General features: G+C 35.0%; 2 protein-coding genes across 3 annotated transcripts; both read right to left on the reverse strand.

Moving 5' to 3' along the window:
* Positions 1–8,628: 8,628 nt before the first annotated feature.
* Positions 8,629–17,247, reverse strand: LOC120159928. 2 transcript variants are annotated; one of them, XM_039170425.1, is made up of 16 exons: positions 17,151–17,247; positions 16,052–16,371; positions 15,400–15,640; positions 14,820–15,091; positions 14,054–14,221; positions 13,136–13,888; positions 12,960–13,054; positions 12,445–12,510; positions 12,227–12,315; positions 12,070–12,135; positions 11,326–11,907; positions 11,088–11,159; positions 10,780–10,848; positions 10,646–10,705; positions 9,490–9,757; positions 8,629–9,294 (listed from the first exon to the last, which is right to left on the reverse strand). In XM_039170425.1, exons 2-16 carry the CDS (start codon positions 16,327–16,329, stop codon positions 8,720–8,722), a joined length of 3,654 nt encoding a protein of 1,217 aa, XP_039026356.1. In that variant the 5' UTR covers positions 16,330–16,371; positions 17,151–17,247; the 3' UTR covers positions 8,629–8,719. The 2 variants fall into 2 exon arrangements, with proteins under 2 accessions (XP_039026356.1, XP_039026357.1); XM_039170426.1 differs by having other exon boundaries at positions 16,052–16,424; positions 17,151–17,210.
* A 1,010-nt stretch (positions 17,248–18,257) lies between these two features.
* On the reverse strand, positions 18,258–19,703 carry LOC120159920 (ABSCISIC ACID-INSENSITIVE 5-like protein 1). The gene is made up of 4 exons (XM_039170421.1): positions 18,738–19,703; positions 18,592–18,663; positions 18,471–18,500; positions 18,258–18,347 (listed from the first exon to the last, which is right to left on the reverse strand). The coding sequence occupies exons 1-4, from the start codon at positions 19,701–19,703 to the stop codon at positions 18,258–18,260; spliced, it is 1,158 nt and encodes a 385-aa protein (XP_039026352.1).
* Between the last annotated feature and the right edge of the window lie 2,833 nt (positions 19,704–22,536).

Below are 22,536 nucleotides of genomic sequence, written 5' to 3' on the forward strand. Positions count from 1 at the left end.
TCGACTGGATTTGGAAGCTAGATAAGACACTTGAAATCTGAAATACTGTAAATCACTGCTTGCTTTTATTAAACTGAATTACCAAATTTCTCAGGAATTTAAGTGATTAGAATGCCCTTACGTGTATATGATTTACTGAATCACCACAGGAATATTCGAATCTTAAAATAATTCGGATGTAGCAGTTTCTGACACATCTTAGGGGTATATCCGAATATTATACGATACTAATGTATCATTTTCCTAATGATTGATTAGTCTGCTAGTAATCCAACTTTTTTTAAAAAATGGATCTCATTCCTCAAGTTCGATCAGTTGAAGAAGTTTCATGCTTACCTCGCTTGATAATTATCAAGTATATTCGGAAAATAATTGAATCCTCTAGTGTGTTCCCTATGTGTTATATGATTGTTGTATCTGTTTTGAAATGTGTTTTACCGAGATTTCTAATTTACTAAAGTTTTAAGCATGTTTGTCTGATTCATGATCTCTAGATATTGTTCTATTGAATTGACATGTCTGAACTTTGATTTCTCTGCTACCATAATATATTGTATGAGAAATAATTTCTTTGGGGTACTCTGGGATCTGATATAAAGTCTCTATAGTTTCAGATCTAATCAAGCTAGTAATTCCTTATATATGTTCAGCTTTTCTCAAGCTGGTAATTCCTCATATAGGTTCAACACCGATCAGTTGGTAATTCCTTATATAGGTTCAACATCGATCAACTGGTAATTCCTTATGGATCTAAGGTGACCCTTGGGTGGGCTCCTAGGCCCAATAGGCCTAGTGGTAAGACCTTATGGACACTAAGGTACTCCCTTATGGTGGCACCTCTGTTATGTGCTTTGGGTAAGTCCTTATGGACTGGAGGGCACACCCCTCAGGTGGGCACCTACGCTTTGGCTAGGTAAGACCTTATGGACCCAATGTGCTCCCTTAGATTGACACTTATGCCCAATTAGCCTAGGGTAAGTCCTTATGGATGTAGTTCTGAGGAACTCCATATTGGTATTCGGTTGGAGGGTTTTACTATGGTATTAAAAATATGTTTTAAACTGTTAATCTTTTAAAAAGATTTGTACATTTTCATTGGTTTTGGTTGGAACACACTAGACTCCTTATCTCGATATGTTGAATTTGTCATTCTGAATATTTTCATCGAATTTCAATTTCCTGACTGTTACCTGAAATAATTAAGGAAATTGGAGCTCGTCGCCAGAATATGACGATGTTTGTATCGTTAAGAAAATTCATGCTTTACTTATACATGATGCCCTATTGCATTCATCTTATAGTTCTGTATTACTGAGCTTCCCAAAACTCGTTTCTTATTCTCCATTTCAGGTTAAAAGAATAGATCCAATGCAGCAATCAACTTCAGTTTTGGGATTTCCATTCGACTTTGCTTGCAGAGCACGTCACAATGTGTAATTAGGGGCATGTAAGTCACATTTGACTTTTTTATACCGAGTCTAGAACTTGTATGATTTTAATTTTGTTTGTAATATTTATTTATAAATTATTTTACGATTTTACACGTTTTAACAAAAAAAAATATTTTTTCCCGGATTTTTATTATGGGTAGCTCCTGTAGCCCTAATGTGACACCTCAGATTAGAACGGGTCACCTCATCGGTCTTAGGGTGTTATATTTAGTGGTATCAGAGCTTAGGTTGAGTCGAGTTTTTTTGGATAGATCGGTCGGTCGACTGTCATAGGATGCCTGGTTAGTACATGCCTCTAGACTAAAATCGTACTTCTCTAAGCCAGAACTCTAAGGTCGAGTTTCTCTTTGTAATGAGCTAACCTAAGTTTTCTATCTCTTAGGGCTCGACCAGTGCATCAAGGAATGTCAGTAATGTTTATCCAAATTCTGTAAAATGTCTCACGAGTAATGTGAGAGTTAATTATCTGAGAAATTCTGACTTGACTCCAGAAATGAAATTGAAATATGTTACTGCTATATAAACCTAACCTCGTAGCCAATGTCGAATTGTTTCCATAAGGATAGTTATGTTCAGATTATTTTATTATGATGAATGAGAGTTCTGACGATAATGTATATTCAGTTGGTTATGGATTATTAGAGGATCAGTACTTTTGTAAAAGCTACCTTAAGATATTGAAGAATTGTTGAAAGCTTCACTTATGCATTTTTGTGACTTGAATGAATTTCGAGAATGAAATTCTTTTATGGGGAGGAGAATTGTTAACCCTCAATGTTAATTTTAAAATATAATTAATTTAGTTAAGGAACCAAAATAGACATATTAGAAAAATATTGGGTTAATTTTAAAAATCTGGAAAGTTTAGGGACTTAACATTGAATCAACCTATTTTTTTGGTCAGTTGAAAAAAATAGGGTTTTTATGGCAAAGGGGGCTTAAACCCGTGACCCTAGGGTAATGGGTGCCTATGCCTTAGCCACTAGGCTATGCTATTGTTTGAGTTTTAATTAATAAATATATGTTTTATTATATTTTGGCCAGAATTATGTACCCAAAACCAAACCCTCTGTGTTTTCATGATCTAACCCCCAAATTATTTACCCTAACCATCATAACCCCCATCAAATCAGCATTGTCCAACAACCGTTAGAGTAATTTGTCACCCTCACCTGACTTGTCGTCGATCGATGACCATAGCCCAAGCATCCCGTAGTGTTATTCGGTATCAATCAGCACGAATTAAATCTTGAATCACCATCAAAATCACTCACCCAATCTCTTGGTTTTCCGGCGATTCCGGATGCCTCAGCCATCGTCGTGCCTCACCACTGTTGCCACTATGTTCATCGGCCATTTACGATCAAAACCCAGCCCTTAGGTCACTCAATCGTCAGTGTTTTCCCTGTCCTCGATGTGGGTAGGTGTTTCAACCTTATTTGTTTATTTCCGATGGATTTAATTGGTTTTGAGCGTTGATATTGCCTGAATAGTTGGCCGATCACCCCAACCTTCGTCGCTGCGGCACACGCTGGCAGTGCGCATGGGGCTCTTCCATGTTCCGGGAAAGCTTCTAGACCGATCCAGTCGGTCTGGACCGGCCTGAGCTGGTTTGAATCGGTCTGAGTTGACTCAGACAAAACCGAGTCAACACGAACTGGTCTGAACCGTTAACCTTGACTCGAACCGTTGACTTTGACCTGACCGTTGACTGTTGATCAGACCCATTAACTTTGACCTTTGACCAATTTGACCGTTGACTTTGACAAAAAAGCAAATTTTTTTGAAAAGGCATATTTTATGTTTTTCGACGTCCTGACTCCAAATCTGAAGTCAGTTTTGTCAAATTCGAACCTGGCAAGCTATTTTTAGTGTTTTACCTTCCGATTCGATCCGTTTATGATGTAATTCATTTGGTATATATCCGAGATATTATTGGACGTTGGATTCAAGTTCGAAAGCAATCGAACGAAGTCTAAATGTTTCGATTGATGTAGCTCAAAAATGGAGGTAATACATTACTACCTTATGCATGTTTAATGGAACATGTTGGTATTGATAAATGCATGGTTGAATATATATATAGTTACTTGCATGTAGTTAAAATTTATAAACTCAATCCGAATGTGAAATAAAGTAAATTAAACTGAATAAGGCTCAGACTACATGCATAAACACAAGAACACTAATAAGAAATGATTTCAAGTTTGGTGATTATCCTGAAAAGGAAATAACCTCAGAATCTCTAAATTATACTTGTCCTTGTTAAAACTTTAATACAATAATTATCTTGTTATAAATTATGAAATTTTCCCCTATGAGGTAAAAATAGTCTGGACTGACTGTAACATCCTCAATACCGGGTTAGTGACTAAATTGTAAGGTTTCAAAATTTGGTGATTTAAATTAAAATAATTGAGTGGTTTAAAGACTTATATGAGAAATGAGGTGTAAGATCAAATTGAAAAGAATGAGGAATGAAAGGATAGTATGGTCATTTGTAAAGAAAAGAAAAAAATATAATAATAATATATGGTTTATATAGATATACGTGGAAGGAAAGAAACAAAGTTTAGAGGTTTCCAGAGTTCTCTTCTATTTTTTTCTTCTTCTTCTTCACGTGTGAAGCCAAGCAAAGGTGAGTTTTCTCTTGAGCTGATTATGTGCTGAAATTTAAGTTTAGTTTTGATTATTAGATGCTAAGTAAGATTAAGGAAAGATTAATTTGCTTCAAAACAACAAGATGAAGAGTTTATGAGGATTTAAAGATTTGGAGTTTTTGAATGAAATATCGAAATAAAGTTTATATTGAGAATTGGAAGTTGAATTTGACTTGTCATTAAGTTAATTAAGGGATAGGAAGTGTTAGAATAGGAATTTGAACATGTTGCAAAACTAGTATAATTTTTGCAATTACATAGGAATGACTAGATTTGAAGTTAAAAAAGTGATTATGGAATAAAAATAAGTTTAAGTATGTGTATTAAAGTTAGGAGTATTAAAGGAAGTGAAATAGGAAGGTTTGAGCTGAAATAAGGTGATTTTCGAGCTCAAAATGGGATTTATGGGCTAGGGGAATCGGTACCCATTCAAGGGGAATCGATCCCCCCTCAAACGAATATGAATTTCCAGAATGCTAGAGGGGAATCGATACCCCCAGGGGGGAACCGATTCCCCCATAATGAAAAGAAGAAGAAGAAGAAAGAAGAGATACTAAACTATTAATCCCTTGAATTGGTAGGCTATTAGAGGTTAATTTCAAGACTTAGGCATCTGATAATCATCTTGAAAATTATGCTTATGTAGATATTGAACGTGACTTTGCTTCAAAGTAATCGAAGGGTTAGAATTGATTCAATTCAAACAAGGCTAAGGTGAGTGCATATGCATAATATGATTATGTTAGTATATTCAGTTCTAGACTTGCGATAAGTCTAGATTTAATATCTTGATACATGATTCATTCAATATTATTAAATATGATATGAATTCATACCATATGCATTATGGGATATACTATGCAGATTGTGGTAAGTCTATTTTCCAGATTAGAGCTTATATATGAATGTATGTGTCATATGGGATTGAATGAGTTACGAGATATCTATATTAGGTATATGAAGTGTGTATGATGTGTTTGTTATGGTTTATAGGTATGAATGAGCATATTTATTGACATGTTACAGTATATATATATATTATATGAGTTGTGTAAATAGGTAGATAAATGTGTTAAATAGGTGAAATAGTTAAAATGATTAATATGATTTCATAAGAATATGAAATAAGAAGTATGGAAAGGACATAAGAAAGAATATGAAGTATATATATCATATGAATATGAAATCATATGAGGGGTGACATGAATTATATGAAAAATAAACTACATGATTACAAATATATGAAAATATGCTAGTTTGATGGGACCTAGGAACTAGTATACGTGATATATATACATTTATAAGTTATTGGATGAAAAATGAACAAGAGATGAAGGATAATACTATAGGAGTATGATAAAAACATAAATGATGACATGTATGTATGTATGTATATATGTAAGGGTTATATGAAAAGGTATAGGTAATAAGATGATCATATGAACATGTGATAAAGAGCTATAGAAAAAGAAAAATGTGATATGATATGTGAATATGTAATAAGTTAAAAGACAATGCCCATGATATGAGTTATGAGAACTGTAAGTATAGTTGGCATGCCAAGAGTCAAAGAACTACCTATGTCTTTCGAGACATATGGATAGTATACCTATGTTCTAAGGAACATATGGATAGTTTACCTAGGTTCTTCGGGACCTATGGACAGTTACCGAGGATCTTTATGACCTCTGGATAGTTACCGAGGATCTTTATGACCTCTGGATAGTTACCGAGGATCTTTATGACCTCTGGATAGTTACCGAAGATCTTTATGACCTCTGGATAGGTCCTTCGGAATATTCATTGAGCTGTGGTGACAGCATACGTGTGCACAACCTCATAATACTCGTATACCTTGGGTTCTCAATAGTGTATATGGGCTTAAATAAGACATAACGAGGATGTATATAATTGTATCTTAATATGGTATTATTATGATTTATATTGGCTCATATGTGGTATAATAAATGATGCTATGATAGTATAATTGTGTTTGGATAGTAGACGACATGTTTATATTTTAGTAATTCTTTATTATGTAATTATGCCTCACTAAGTCTATGACTTAGCGTGTAAATATTTTTACACGTAGGTTTTGAAGAGCAGGAGAATCAAGAATAGGAATTTGCAGATCAACATATCTCTACTCAGCGATCAGATCAGAAGTAAAGTCACAGTATGTATTTTGTTGTATGTAGTGTGTTGGCATGTAAGAAAAGTGTTAGTTACAAATGCTCTGATTAGTTTTGTCTTGTTTTGGTTAACTCGTGTACAGTGACAATGTTATTTTAATAAAAGTTTTAAATTTCATCGGTTTTCGTTAAAAGATTAAAGTTTGAAAAGTCAATGTGACACCTCAGACTTGTATCTGGGTCGAATACGGGTTGAGGGTGTTACACTGACCCTGATAGTGAAAGTACCCTGATAATCTGTAATTAATTCGATAAACTACTGATTTACCTGTTAAATTCATGATTTGCTCGGATAATCACTGATAATCAGATCCTACCATTCGACAAGGTACAAGACCTATAATTATTGATTTATCAGTAAGCACCTAAATACTAAAACATCAGAAGAAGTATTCATGTTTGAATTATTCAAAAAAATTAAATTAAATGGAAAGACTGGACAGAATGAAAGGATTGGAATACCCTTGAATTTTAAAATAACCAAAATGCCCCTGAAGTGTAAATTACCTAAGATACCCCCAAGTCATGGAATGATTGTATATATGTTCGTCTCCTCGAGGTTCGTTTGATGAAAATTATGAAAAAGCTCAGCTTAGCTCAACTCACCTATATGGTGCAATTAGTACTAAGAAGTGAATATTCATGAGACTACTCTACCCGCAAACTCGGTAAGTACTGCATTATTTAGATCTGATCAGTTCGGTTGGATTTGGAAGCTGGATAAAACACTTGAAATCTGAAATATTGTAAATCACTGCTTGCCTTTATTAAACTGAATTACCAAAAAATCTCAGGAATTTAAATGATTATAATGCCCTTACGTGTGTGTATGATTTACGAAATCACCACAGGAATATTCGAATCTTAAAATAATTCGGATGTAGCAGTTTCTGACACATCTTAGGGTTATATCCGAATATTATACGATACTAATGTATCGCTTTCCTAATGACTGATTAGTCTGCTAGTAATCTAACTTTTTAAAAAGGGATCTCATTCCTCAAGTTCGATCAGTTGAAGAAGTTCATGTTTACCTCACTTGATAATTACCAAGTACCTTTGGAAAATAACTGGGTCCTCTATTGTGTTCCCTATATGTTATATGATTGTTTTATCTGTTTTGAAATGTATTTTATCGAGATTTCTAAGTTACTAAAGTTTTAAGTTTGCCTGTCTTATTCATGATCTTTGGATATTGTTCTACTGAATTGATATGTTTGAACTCTGATTTCTCTGCTACCGTAATAGATTGTCTGAAAACTAATTTGTTCGGAGTAATTCCTTATATAGGTTCAGCTCTACTCAAGCTGGTAATTCCTTATACATGTTCATCACTGATCGATTAGTAATTCCTTAGATAGGTTCGACATCGATCAGCTGGTAATTCCTTATGGATCTAAGGCGACCCTTGGGTGGGCTCCTAGGCCCAATGGGCCTAGTGGTAAGACCTTATGGACCCTAAGGTACTGCCTTATGGTGGCACCTCTGCCATGTGCTTTGGGTAAGTCCTTATGGACCGGAGGGCACACCCCTTAGGTGGACACCTACGCTTTGGCTATGTAAGACTTTATGGACCCAATGTGCTCCCTTAGATTGGCACCTATGCCCAATAGACTTGGGGAAAGTTCTGAGGAACTGCATATTGGTGTTCGGTTGGAGGGTTTTACTATGATCTTAAAAAATATGTTTTAAATTGTTACTGTTTTAATTTTTTTTTATACATTTTCACTGGTTTTAGTTGGAACACACTAGACTCCTTATCTCAATCTGTTGAATCTGTCTTTCTGAATATTTTCATCGAATTTTAATTTCCTGATTGTTACATAAATTAATTAAGGAAATTGGAGCTTGTCACTGGAATATGACGATGTTTGTATCGTTATAAAAATTCATGCTTTACTTATACATGTCATATTGCATTCATGTGGTACTTCTGTATTACTGAGCTTCCCAAAACTCGTTTCTTACTCTCCATTTCAGGCTAAAAGAATAGATCCAATGCAACTATCAATTTCAATTTTGGAATTTCCATTCGGCTTTGCTTGCATTGTACGTCACAATGTGTAATTAGTAGGCATGTAAATTACATTTGACTTTTTATATCGAGTCTAAAACTTGTATGATTTTAATTATATTTGTAATATATGAATGATTTTCTAAACTTGTATTTATTTATAAATTATTTTATGATTTTACAAGTTTTAATAAAAATTTTAATTTTTTTTCAAATTTTTATTATAGGTCGCTCAAGTAGCCTTAATGTGACACATCAAATCAATCGAATCACCTACATAAATATGAGGTTGTTACATAGACCGGTCAAGATCGGTTGAATAATTGGTTTTATACATACAGAATGAATCATAATTACACTTTCTCTGTTCAGATAGGATGCTAAATTAGCTTAACGCAATATTTAGAAAGCAAATTTCAAATCAGAGAGATCATCCATTGGAATCTCCAGACCTATTGAATCATGGTCTTGCAAGCCCTCCTCATCGAAGTTTAGCCACGAGCTCAGATCTTGAGGACCACCAAGCTCATTCGGAACACCCAATTCTTCCATCGTATCCAACTCGTTTAGTTGCAAGTTTCCAAAATCCATTGGCTCCTCTGTTTCTTTGGTTGATTTCTGATGATTCTTATCCGTAGGTTTCAAAGTTTCTGTAAGCCTTCCGTTGAATCCATTTCCAGAACTCGATAGATGACTATTCTTTTGCTTGGCTTTTGCCTTCATTTGCCGTTCGTCCTTTGAACTAGTATTTCTTATATTCTCTCTGCTTTGCTCACTTCCATTTACTCTTCCGACACTGCCATCAAGAGTCGATGTTACCCTAGACGAAGCACTACCGACAACATCATCGATAAGTACTTCCCTCTTCCTCCCTTTGTTCAACATAGACCCATACTTGGAAACAGCGTGCTCAGACGATTGGATGGCTGGAAGAGCCTCCGACGAATCATTCCTCTCATAAGTACTAGAAACAGCACCTGTGGCAAAAGTGAAATGAATATGAGTAAGCTGCTCGAAAGTTATATGAGGTTAGTATCCAAGCATTTAACTCGATGGCAAACGAGACATGGTAACATTTTTTCTTTTATTATTGAGGATAATGCTATCAAAACCTAATAAAATCCCAGCTTATTGGAAAACAATGCCATTAGAAAAGGTACAAATTGCTATACCTGAGCCCCTGGCTTCTGCTTGGTGGTTGGAAGTTTCATTACAAATATTACTAGCAGTTCCGGAGCCAATGCAATCAACAGATTTTGTTTCATTGCTGCATGGAGGTACAGAAAACATGATATCTTGCAAAGCAGGTTCGCTAAAGCAACTATTGCCCGTCTGTTCAAATTTTCGACATCTCTCTACAGTTCGCTTCACGAAAGCTAATGCAACTTGTTTTGAAACCTTACGAACAGCACTTTTTGACGAATTACTCCTACGACATGCCTGCAATAATTGTTTGCAAAATTAAATCAATTATAATAAACATCATGCTCCAAACCACTTCAGAAAACGATAAACCATTCAACACCATAAAACGAGATGTTACAACCATTCTCATCTAAATCAACAATAAAGTATGCCAAAGGCCTGCATCTATAAAACATACCAATAAATATCCAAATACCAGACTAATAATGAATTGACTACATAGCAAGAAAAAGTTCCATGCAATGCAATTTTAAAAAGAAGACATGCTTAGTAGCAAATGCACTGGAGAAAGTGCCTTAGATTCTTACAATCAAGAGCCATAATATTTTTCCTCAAAAAAAAAAAAAAAGAGCCATAATATTTCCATTATCATGAAGACGGTAGAAAATATACAAAAAGAGAACTAGTCTACAATAGTGGGTCAAGGATTAAAAAACAATTCAACTAATTTAGCTGTCAGTTCGCTTGATTTTCTAAAAAACAGCACATTAGCATTGTACTTGTCAATATTAAGTCTCTTCACCATACTTGTGTACTGTGTCTGACATTGCAAAAAAATTGAACAGATTCCCTTTAAAAACTGCAGAGCATTGTCACCATAGAACTAGATTATCAACCTAAATATATAGCGAACAAATAAATGTTTGACAGTTTGCTTTCCATATAAAATACTAATTTTATTGATACTTGATTTAAAAAATGACTAAAATGCCATCAACTTGTTGACAGTTCTTGCATGCGATGACTCTCGCACCTTTATTTATCATAGAGAAACTTGTAAAAAGTAGAAATTTGGATTAAAAAAGGTAATCATATGAAAGGATAATTGGAAAAGAACTACGCCTCAAAAGCTCCAAAGATAATAATTAGAAACAGCAAATTCACAATGGATCTGAGAAATACCAAACGTCTCCTGTAAGCCATCTCAATTAATTGGTCCATTGCAACATTCTCAATGTCCCTGCAAAGCAAATCACATTAGTTGAAGCACAATTCATTAGATTATCAATAACAAGATCATCTGTTTATCCTACCTTTTTTTCTACATCTCTCCCATTCTCAATAGCTTTATCAATCTTCCCCATCTTCTTCTTCTTCTTCCGAATCTGAGAATCAATACAAAAAAGAAAAGAAAAAAAAGGAAGTGTTCAAATATGCAAAAGAAATAAAAAAACTAAAAAATATGTAAAAACAAAAGGATGGTAAATAAAATGTTAATATGTTATTTAATATCAAAAGGAGTTTTATTTTATCACATAGAGAAATAGATTTTGGGCTAGTAAATAGCAGTAGGCTAATGTCAAATATTCTTCAAATAATCCAAACTGAAGATACTTGTGACAACCTGTTGATAGAGACATTCATTAAGTTCAACAACATTTTTATTTATTGCTTCCTCCCCCTCTGCTAAATCAGGCTGCAAAAAGGCAAAAGCAAATAAATAAAAATTAATCATATAAGATAGCAGCACAAAAATTTGACATCCAACATACAGGTTTTTGTGTGTGTGTGTATTCCTGGAACTGAAAGAAGGAAAGTTATTTAGATTAACCAATCAACCTTAGCATGACATAAAAACTCACCAAAGAATCGGGATAGATACCAATACTATTCAACTCCAGCAAAAGCTTGTCATCCATACACATCAACTGATACTGGCAGTCAAAACTGTCAGAAACATTTATTTCCTTATGTTGGAGCTGACCCATGTCAGTTGAACATATTTCACTTATGGGGGCCGTATCCATATGTGTTAAATCATCATATCCCAACCACCGCTCACTGCTATGTAATGAATTAGACATGCTGCAGTTTCTAAACGTGTTTGATGCAACACTCGCATTACCAGACATCCTGTCTAACAGAGAGTTCTTCTGACACTGAAAATCTGGTTTTGACTCTACTTCAGATTCAATTCTGTCTCTATCTCTAAATTCAACATCCATCAGGTTGCATGAACCACAATGGGAATCATCACTTGCATAGTGAAGCGACATGTTCTTCGCTTCATTGCAGTGGTAAATTTCTTCACTCTCATCTTCTTCAATCAAAGCAGAAAGAACTCTTTGATATAGAGGAGTAACCTTGTCAAACTTTTTTATATCAAATCTTTCACTTGCAGCATTAGTTTTGGCATCAGGCACATCTTTCTGCACTGCAACACCCTGAGTAATGGAGGAATTCATATCAACATTAACCAACAAAGTTCAACTTAATTTCCAGTTACATTTCCTTCTCTTCTTACATCTATTATTAACACGCTCATATTTATAGCTGATTAAATAGATCTGGTTTTAGGACTAGAAACATAAGATGATGGAGCTTACCAAAACATTAACGCCATCGCCAAAAATTTGAGACAAACTCTCATCAAGTTCTTCTGCCAAACTTAGCTGATGCAACATCAAAACAGCAGTTTAGGAAACTGTGATGAACTAACCCCAAAGTTTCAATGAATAATAAAAATGCTTGGCCATATAGTACCTGTTTGCCGACATAAGAAGTGTCCTCTGAGCTCAGTGAATTAAAAATAGATCCCATTTTCTTCCAGAAAGGACCAGAACAAGTAAGACCTACAGAAACAAGAAATAAATAAGAATATACCCTAATAAAAGCTCAATTGACATAAGGCATTTGATTTCATTCATTTATTAGTTTATTTTGGGGGGAGGGGGAGTTGAATCATCGGAAAAGATGCAAACCACTAGCTTTCCGTGCAGAAGTGGCAGCTGCAAATAGTTCATCACGGTCGTCATCATCAGATTCACCTGAAAATGGCATCCCAAATACATTGTCATCAAGTGTACACACTAGAAATTTTCAGGGATTTTCAACCACGTTTCAGCTTGTTTGGCAGATCACAAAAGGTGCAAATACATATGCATGTAGATAAGTGTCGTAGTACAGTTCCTTCCAAACTTGAAAATTAAACAAGATATCTCAAAGAAAAAAAGAAATATTAAACCCATGCAAGAACACACATATAACTTGTTGATAGCTAAACACAGTAAAACTGAGAGCAAAATATTTGTCAAAACAATAATGTCAGGTAGAAGAGATGAGGTATCAAAGTCATCATTGATGCACAGCTCTAAGATAGGTAACAACCATACAAAATTATTCGATTTAGATTTCCATCAGCTGCAACAGATTCAATAATCTTCTATGTTTGACATATATGAAGCGAGTATCATCAACCTAATAAGAAGTCACATACCTGTGAAATCTGAAGAAACATTATTTAGCATTGAACCAACACGAGTTGAGGCCTTGCGATCTTTCAGTTTTTTGGAAGGTGGGCGACCTGTTTTACTGAACCGGAGAATTCGTGATTCATTCATCAGATTTCCACAGGACATATGAACAACTTAATACTAAGAGCCGGATAAGAACCTTCTATTTTTATCAGAAGCAGATCTCGTACTTTGAATTAGCTTGGTCGTTGTAAGATTGTCTGACTTCTCCGTTATAGGATGTACATCTGGTTTTGTCAAGGGTGATGCACTGCTTCCATTCCTTCCTTGCCTTCGAATTCCATCTCCAATTTCATTTGTAATTTTATTCTTCCTTGTGGGTAAAAAGAAAACCTCAGCTTTCTGAGATGCAGGAAGAGTAACCTCACAAGTATCAATTCCTTTTTCTTTTGATTTGTTATCTCCGGCTCCTGATTCTTCACTCTCAGATAACCCAAATGGAGAAGAGACATTCTGAAGTTCCCGCTTAATATTTGGAGGAGCATTGCCTACACTGCTGCCCAGAAGAGATCCATCAGCTCCAATTGATGCCCTACCAAAATTAGGTGTTGCAAAGCCTTGAGATGAAATCTGAGCTTCAGCATTAGCCACGGGGGACACTAAATTTGTTCTCCTTGTTCGTGAGATTTTATGTGGTCTCTGACCACCCCACTGGGATATAGCATGTGATGATGAACTTGTCGACATTGGACGTTTTTTATTGTTCACAACACCTGAAGCTTGGATCTTATTTAGATTTGGCTGTTCCCAACCCTGCAAAGCTCCTGATGAGAGGTGTACTTTAGAAGATGAGTCTAACACCATGATGGACCCAGTTCTTGATGCCCTAGAAACCTTTCCTTTTAGCATTGTACTCGAGCCAATGGCTTGATTGTCCTCCTGAAGACTTGCCCTAACAAACATTTCCATTAAAAATATCAATAATAAATGAGAAAAAAAAACATTAAAAGAAAATCATACATCGTAGAAGTAAAATGCAAATTTTCATGAATATTAATAATGCAAGGTTCCCGCACACAGTACAGATTGCTAGCGACTAAATGGTAAAGGAACATACTTATTATTTGTTTTTACTACAACCCTCTGTTCCAACATAGTTGCACGATCCCGTGGAATAGATGTACTCTCCAATTCATTCCTGAGTACTGTATTAGCCTCTGAGCCTGCACCTTCAAATGAACCATGTGACCTGTTAATTCCACCAACTCCAGGGGAAGATTTCGATCTGCATGCATAGAACAATGAAACTTGTGAGCCTTATGAAACAGCGAAAATTGTATCTTATAAACATCAAGTCTAAATTTGATAACCATTTCCACAAACAATATCTTAGGATACATGCGCAAAAATGTCTTCATTTTCATTAATGCCTTATGAAACATTTAAAATGTCATACCAGCAAACGAGCAATCACAATCATACGCTCTATATTAGAACTAAAAGGCGGTAAATAGAAACACCAAGTCAATTATTATTGAAATGCCAAAAAAAACTTGTGAGCAAGGGGATCTGTCAATCCAAAATATAATACAATTTATTAAGCAGAAATTTTGCATGATCGGCTATCATAATGCTACATGGTGTACCAATTTTATCTAAAACCATCCATATTTCTTTCATATGCTAAACAAGATCACAAGTTCCACATTATGAATGACCACTGCAACCACAAAATCTATAAGCATTAAATAGTAAAACAAATTTTGATCAATAAAAATTAAAGCACATCCAGAGACAACCACAAAAGCCACTTTTTCCTCATCATCAATGTATCCGCAATTAAATCAGCAACTAGGAAAAAAAGATCAATCCTATACAATCACCTGAAACACAGTGTATCACATGACTGCAACTTTGACTCAGAGCTCAGCTTCGGTTGAGTAGCTCGTTTTATATCTCGACCAGAATTGGCAATTCTATTTCCTACAGCTGCAACAGACCGTTTCCTTTTCATCTTTGCCTCCCACCCTTCACCTGGCAATCGGCGGATCTTTTCTTCAGTTTGAGCAAAACCCCCATTAACAGCTGGAAGCACATCACCATCCTTTTCTACTACCCCCTGCTGCTTTGGATTCACAGCAGTTCTGTTATCAGCCTGTTCTCATGTAAAAAAAATAAAGGCAGAGAAAACAAGGGAAATAAAATTAGTGAATCATAAGCTAAAATATAAGAGAAAAAAGGGTCTAGTCAAACTATGTGTTATGTTTCTGGCTTATTTTCCTATTTTTGAGAAATTAAATAGCACATTCAATTATGGTTACAACCAAAATAAAATGACTGATAGACAACAGGAAACTTTATTCGGTGCTGAAGAAAGATCAACTGATTTTTCTTTGTTCAAGAATATATGCCAAGACTAAATAGGCTGAAGCATAATTATATTCAGCAATCATAGAGAAATACCCTTAAATCGGCAAATGACGTGCGCACACGCTTGTTGAGCCCCACACCTTTTGGCCTATCCTCTGATCTTCGGTTCATTATTTCATGAGTGTTTCTATTAATCTGGCTTCCCATCTTTGCAATGGTTACTCCACTAGTTCTTTCATTCAAAATATCACTGTGTTGCTGCTTCTTTGAGGCTAAGGCTTCTCTATACCTTTCCAATTTAGAAATAGACTCCTGAAACTTCTTCACTCTATCCCTGATAGAAAGAAAATGTATATTTAAAAACACAGATAAAACATGCAAAAGTACAAGCTCAGAAAGATGAACTGCAAGAAGAAGCACTAGAATTAATAGCAAGTTGATATCGTCCACCAGAGACAAATACTCAAGTTGCAAGTAAATTTGAAGATGGGACATCTACATCACCCATAGAGAAAATAAGTCGCATGTGCACCATGTTATATGTGCATTGCATGCATCATAAAAATCAGGTACCATGTTGCTGTTATTTGCCCATTCTGTTTCCAGTGAAAGTAACTACCTCAGATTCCATTGTCACCACAATTACAATAAGAAGTCACTACACTAACTCATGAAGGAAACCATGCTCCATAAAACATTCAAAAATTTTGCTGGATGGTCATAATAACAGAGAAAAAAACTATACCTGGCCTTTCTTAAACTATCTTGAACACTTTCCTTAAAGTTCTTAAACTCCTCAGTTGCCACAGGAGGGGAAAGTTTGGAGTGTGAAACTCCAAAAGAGTGATCCTCTGATGTACTACTTCGAAGAGGAACACCTAGAACCCGGCTTAGTTCTCCAGTCCGTGTATATTTCTGACTCCCCAATGTAATCGGCTCCAAAGGCAAATACTGAAGCAATGGTGGCATATCAGAGGGCAGTCCTGCATTCCCTCGGCTTAAATTATTCCCAGAACTTAACATTTTCTTCCTCTATGTCAATCTCCTGACTTTGAACTTTCAAATCTGCACACATGAACCCAAGACTCTTACCCACAAAAGCCAAGTAACTCATTATCCTATCCCCCTTGCATACTGTTTAACTCTTGCCTTGCCTTTGGAATTTGAAAGCATGAAAATTAATAGCTGCAATTACTTTTATACAGAACAATTAAATTAAGTGTAGCGTTACACTTTCCTTCAATCATTCTTAATTCAATTAAAATTTTCTTTTAGTTTTTTACCATTTGATTTAGCTTTTTGGCATTTTTTGAGCAAAAGCATCAAGCAAACAGAGGCTTAGCAAATTGTATCAACCATCCTTTTAAAACATATAAGTTATAACAGAATTTTACTACGCACAAGCAAAACCATAATTTAAACCAGAAATATATGCCAAATAATGTCAAGAAATACCAATTTATTTATTTTCCCCCATTTTGCCACTTTCTTCAACAACTAAAGCAATAAACTTCGTTTATTTTACGTCAAAAGCCAAAACCCTTCTTTTAAGTTCAAATAAAGATGAAGAGAGGAACAACAATGACTATCTAAATTACCTTTGAACCGAAATTACAAATAGAAGAGCAAAAATTGAAACGAAAAAGAAATTCGGCTTCTCTTCCTTCACCTTCTCCAACTAGCAACTAGGGAAAGTAAGATTTAAAGGGTTTGAATGAAAATTTTAGAAACTAAGATTAAAACCCTAACATGATAAAGGGATAATCGAGGAAAGAACAAGTGAAATTGAAGTCAAATTAAGGAAAAAGAGAGAAAAAAATTAGAGCGTTTATAGATTGAATTACCTGAGAATCAACGCAGTAAAACGAAGATCAAAATCGGGAACATATCTAGGGCGAAAGGAAAAAGGAAAAGCGGGAGTGGTTATTATGTAATAATAATGTGTACAGTGTATATAAAAGTATAAGGTTTCTATCAGGCGTAGACTAAATAGTCTAATACGTCCTCGTCATTTTCAACTCTATTATGTATTTATTTTTATTATTAGATTAATTATTTGTTAAATTATGTAAAAATAAAATTTTAATTATTAAAATTTAAAAATTATCATTATTTTCAAATTATTATAAAATTAATAAATTTAATTATCATTTAAAATTATTTGAAAGTTTTAATAATTATTTAAAAACTTTAAAATTTCAATAATAAAAAGAATTTTAATTCAATTCATTATTACACGGCAAAACTTTCGAGATAATGTTCTGAAAGAAATTAATTCACGAGCTAATGCACTCCCAAGATTAATAGCTCAAATAGGGTGAAATCCACAGTGTTGGCCGTAGGTCGCCATGCACTCCGAGCGACCTTGTAGGTCGCCATACACTCCGGGCGACCTTATAGGTCGTCATGCACTCCGGGCGACCTACCCTTGAGAGAATACATAGGTCGCCATGCCCTCCGGGCGACCTACCCTCGATCGGATTCCCTCGCATAGCTCACTCGGTTGCCCTCGGATGCCCTCGCATAGCTCATTCGGATGGCCTCGGACGAATGGCCTCGGATGCTCTCGGATGGCCTCGGTCGGATGGCCTCGGATGCCCAGCGTGTTGGGACGTGCATGGCACATGCAATCTCTTGTAGCTCGCCGGGAAGACATGGCGACCTACGACCAACACTGTGGATTTCACCTTATTTGAGCAATTAATCTTGGGAGTGCTTTAACTCGTGAATTAATTTCTTTCAGAACATTATCTCGAAAGTTTTGCCTTATTACACACTCGTATATATACTTACATGGTCCTTTCAAGAAAGAAAATTTCAGAAAAAGTGACTAATATATGGAGATATTCCTAATTATTTAGATATACACTTCATTTATAAGCTAAACTAAGGTATGCCTGCTTAAGCTAAGCATATTGTGAATGTCTATTTCTCTATTTCTCGACAGATCATCATCCCAAACTCACTGTCCTCCTTAGCGTCCTCATCTTATCAACAACCTTCCTTTGTGCTGGTAATTTCGACTGCTTCCTTTTCAGAACCTGTTAACGTGTTCATCATATATGCAAACAATAATGGATTATATGAAGAAAACATTGAGTTCTGATAATTTTCTTAGAACATAAGTATGCCAAATGCATGGCAGCAACATGTTTAAGAGTTACCTCTTGCTTTCTTCTTTGCTCATTTTTCTCCTGCACGTAGTTAAAAAACCAGAAAGAGTTTAGGCCGTTAAAGAACACATAACAGTAATTTGAACTTTTCCAGAAGATGGTATTTGTTTACCACAAGCTGCTTAAGCTTTGCATTCTCCTGTTTGAGTTGGTTCAACTCTAATTCCAGCTCCACTGTATACGCCTACAGTTGAAGAAAGATGAGAGTCGAAATTTAATAGTTATTGGTATTTCGACTTATGTGAAGTATGTATTCACCTGTTTCCTCGCTCGAGATCTTGCTGCAGACTCTCGATTCTTAATCATTCGGCGTTGTCTCCTTTCCACTACCACCTCCAGTGTACTATCTATAATCCTCTTCTTGTTCTGTATAATGACTGGCTCTAACAGATGATAGATTCCGTTTCCGTTTTCAGCAGCATTAGAAGATTCCCCCATTACGGTTTTACTCGGTGTGAAAATCGGGTATGCGGTTGAGTAACCATTGGCTGGTGCTGCCAAGTTGCTGGGAACTATTTGGTGGCCTGGGAATCCTAGCCCCATTACATGTCCCGTTCCGAAGTTTGCATCCATGTTTCCACTGTTATTTTGAATAGATGTCAACATTTTTTGTTGTGAAGATCTGATCCCATGCCCCATTCCATAGCTCCCAGCTAAACTTGTGCCGTTGGTCTGCATCGGGGTCGCCTTGTTTTGTTGGGAAGATGCTAATGCTGATTCTTGAACTACTCCAGCCTTGACGAGAAAATCCTCCAATGTCATCTCTCCGAATGTTTTTTGGCGCTGAGGAGGTTCGTGATTCACTTCTTGCAGCTGCGGTAGGTCTTTCTGAATCTCAAACCAAACCTCATCCACTGTTTTCTTGCAAAATGGGGTAGGGATTGAGAAAGAGCCTTGCCGTGCTAATGTCGGTTGGCCTTTATTGTTGCTGTTACCTTTGTCATTGCAAGGTTCGTTTTGGTTAACTTGTGGTGTAGCCTGGTTTTCCTCCACATTCCATAAGTTTGCAAGGAATTCATCCATGTTCATGGACCCGAAAGTCTTTCCACTCTTTAGTTGAATCTCGTCAAGAGTAAGCGAGAAAATGGAACTCTGTTTGTTCAAGGACAAACCGGATTGATCCTGTGTTAACTCCTCGTGCTGCTGCGGCGATTGCGGTGCTTGTGCCAGTGCTGCTGTGTTGATGCCACCGTAGGCAACACTTTCTGATTCAAAGAGTGTCATTATTTTACCACAATTTGGAGACTACCGACACGTTTTCGATAATGGTACAGGCACTAAGCTAAAACAAAGCAAAGAAAAAAAAACAAGTTCCTGCAATAAGAAAAACACATATCATATATAGTTCATAGCAACAGTTAAATTTCTCATATAACACACATTAAATTAATGAAAAATTGCAGATAAATAACAATAGGACTTCAAGAGACCAGAAAAGTGCCATGAAATTTATAATTTCAGTAACTATCTTCTTCTCAGCATCAATTTAGCCAATAAAATCTTGGCGAAAAGGCATGAGAGGTCCCTGTACTTTTGAAAAAAGACCAATGTGGAACTCGTATTATTTTTTGTCTCAACGTGGCACTCCAACTCAGAAAACAAACCCAACATGACTCTTTGACCAATGTTTTAGATCGTTTGACCATTACAGTACTGATGTGAAAGTCCACGGTACTGACGTTTCAATCCATTTGTCATGTTTGATTTACCAATTTATTTTATCTATCAACTATCATGTTATCCGCCATATTATCAACCATTATGGACGTCGACATCGTGGACTGTCACGGCTGCACCATAACGGTCAATGACAAAAACGTTAGTCAAAAGGACATATTAGGTTTGTTTTCTGAGTTGGAGAGCCACGTTAAAAGAAAAATAATAATAACACGACGGTCATATTGATTTTTTTTAAAAGTCCAGGACCTCTAATTTCTTTTTCCCTAAAATCTTCCTCTCTGAAGTGTTTTTCTTTCTTCCTTTCTTATTCAGTACAACTTGAGTAGCAAAATTTTTACTTCCCCAAAACAGAAATTAAAATATAATTACCAAAATAAATACGTTCAAGGTAAAAGCCTAAAACAACCACTGCAAAACAATTTGTTCAGTAAAGCAAACATACTTGAGAAAAACAACACAATATCTATAATGTGTATTAGATTCAATCTATGAAATCTACACTTTCATTCAACAAAAAAAAATTATATAAAATAAGTTAAGGTCTGGTTAAAGATAAGAAGTAATAAATTTAAGGAAAATTATATCATGCATGGATTTGATTTATAAAGGAAGAAAATGGAGAGCATGAGATAAAGCTTTTGTGGCATTGAGAAAACCAGGCATCGACATGCAAGAGCGCCGGTCAACTATCCAAGGAGGAAGAGTCGAAGAGAAGCATTAATCTAAGATACGAGAATTAGAGGAAGTAATGCATGTAGAGATTAATTATAAAAAAAGAAACCATGAAAATGTATAGAAATTATACCTGAATGTGTTCTGCAAGCATAGGAGAAACTTGGGGAGAAAGGAAAACCAGAAAATTCTCTTCTTTTTGTAATTTGTAGTCTTAAGAAGAGAAAGAGGAAGAAGAACAAACTGGTGAGCACTGTAACCGCTGCAATGACCAATGGAGGGGGATGACTGTGGGGGCCACTACTTGGCACAGTTTTTGTCTCGTTTGTGCCACATGAATTCCCTCTTAATCAGTCAAATTCTCTTTAGCTGCCTCATCCACATTTAACCATTTAAACTTTGGGGAATTTAGGGTTAATGCATGTTTTAACTCTGAACTCAGTTTTAAATATTTAGGTGCTCCGAATTTATTAAACGATTTATTAATAAAATAAGGAATTATTTTTTTTAGAGGTTTTAGATTTAAGTAGATGTAGTGTGATTTCGTTGTTAATTGATTAAAAATTTATAGATAGATATTATTTTATTAATCACTCAAACTAATAAGTAATAGGATGTACATAAATGGTCCTTCGACTATAAGATATTGTTTTATTGAGTCACTTGACTATTAAAAATTATAAAATAGTCCCTTAACTATATGGAGTTATTTTGTTGAGTCCTTTGACTATTAAAAGTTACAAAATGATCACTCGACTATTCATTATTTTCTAAATTCGTCCATTACTGTTAAAAATTAATTGTCGTCTGAGCTGGACATTAACATGTTGACTGGGATGTGGTATTCATTTGAGATTATGATATTATATTTTATTATATCTCAATCAATATGTAACGTATAGCTCAGACTGCCATCAAATTTTTAACAGAAAGTGATGAATTTGAAACATAATGAATAGTCGGGTGACCAATTTGTAACTTTTAATAGTTGAGGGACTCAACAAAGAAATTCCCTACAATCGAGGAATCATTTTGTAACTTTAAATAATCAATGTACTCAATAAAATGATCTCTCATAATCGGGAATAATTTGTATTCTTTACCCTAAATACTAGAGTCAATTGATGTTAATAAATTTCAGTTTCAAATATCTAGTGATCTGAATTTATTAAACAATTCATTAACAAAAGAAGGAATTATATTTTTTAAATTCAAGTAACTGACTAACAATAGTGTGCGTATATTGTTAAATGATTGAAAAAAAATATGAATAGATATTACTTTATAATCACTTAATCTAACAAATAATATGTTCAATGGTGTTAATCAATTAATTAGGATATCATTATAGTTTATACCAAATGATAATTAATTAATTAATTAGCATTTTATTTTTTTATTGTTTAGGAAAACATTTTGAATAAACTCCAAATTCTACTTCAACAATCAACTGCAACGCCAATAATTTCAATCTGATCATAATTATTTGAAGAAAACAAAACAAATAAAATGTATATTGCTGAATTAAATAATTAATTTAAAGAATAATAATTTCATAGCAACATGTACTGGGCTGAACCTGGACTGGAGCCTTGGTATAAAAGCCAAGCCCCAAAACCTGGACTGATGATAAATTACATATTTAAATTTATATAAATTATTACGATAACAAAAATATTATTAATTAAATTAAGATTCAAATGGT

The sequence above is a fragment of the Hibiscus syriacus genome, unplaced genomic scaffold (genome assembly GCF_006381635.1).
Source record: "Hibiscus syriacus cultivar Baekdansim isolate YM2019G1 unplaced genomic scaffold, ASM638163v2 tig00111387_pilon, whole genome shotgun sequence".
NCBI lineage: Eukaryota > Viridiplantae > Streptophyta > Magnoliopsida > Malvales > Malvaceae > Hibiscus > Hibiscus syriacus.

Excerpts from the sequence above, each read along its gene's own strand:
- LOC120159928 (XM_039170425.1), bottom strand. The coding sequence starts at position 16,329 with ATGTTAAGTTCTGGGAATAATTTAAGCCGAGGGAATGCAGGACTGCCC. Across the intron at positions 15,641-16,051 it reads GATAGTTTAAGAAAGGCCAG|GGATAGAGTGAAGAAGTTTC; the intron begins GTATAGTTTTTT and ends TCTTTCTATCAG. Across the intron at positions 13,055-13,135 it reads GCTTCTGATAAAAATAGAAG|TAAAACAGGTCGCCCACCTT; the intron begins GTTCTTATCCGG and ends TCTCCGGTTCAG.
- LOC120159920 (XM_039170421.1), bottom strand. The coding sequence starts at position 19,703 with ATGACACTCTTTGAATCAGAAAGTGTTGCCTACGGTGGCATCAACACA. Across the intron at positions 18,664-18,737 it reads GATCTCGAGCGAGGAAACAG|GCGTATACAGTGGAGCTGGA; the intron begins GTGAATACATAC and ends CTTCAACTGTAG. Across the intron at positions 18,501-18,591 it reads CAAAGCTTAAGCAGCTTGTG|GAGAAAAATGAGCAAAGAAG; the intron begins GTAAACAAATAC and ends AACTACGTGCAG.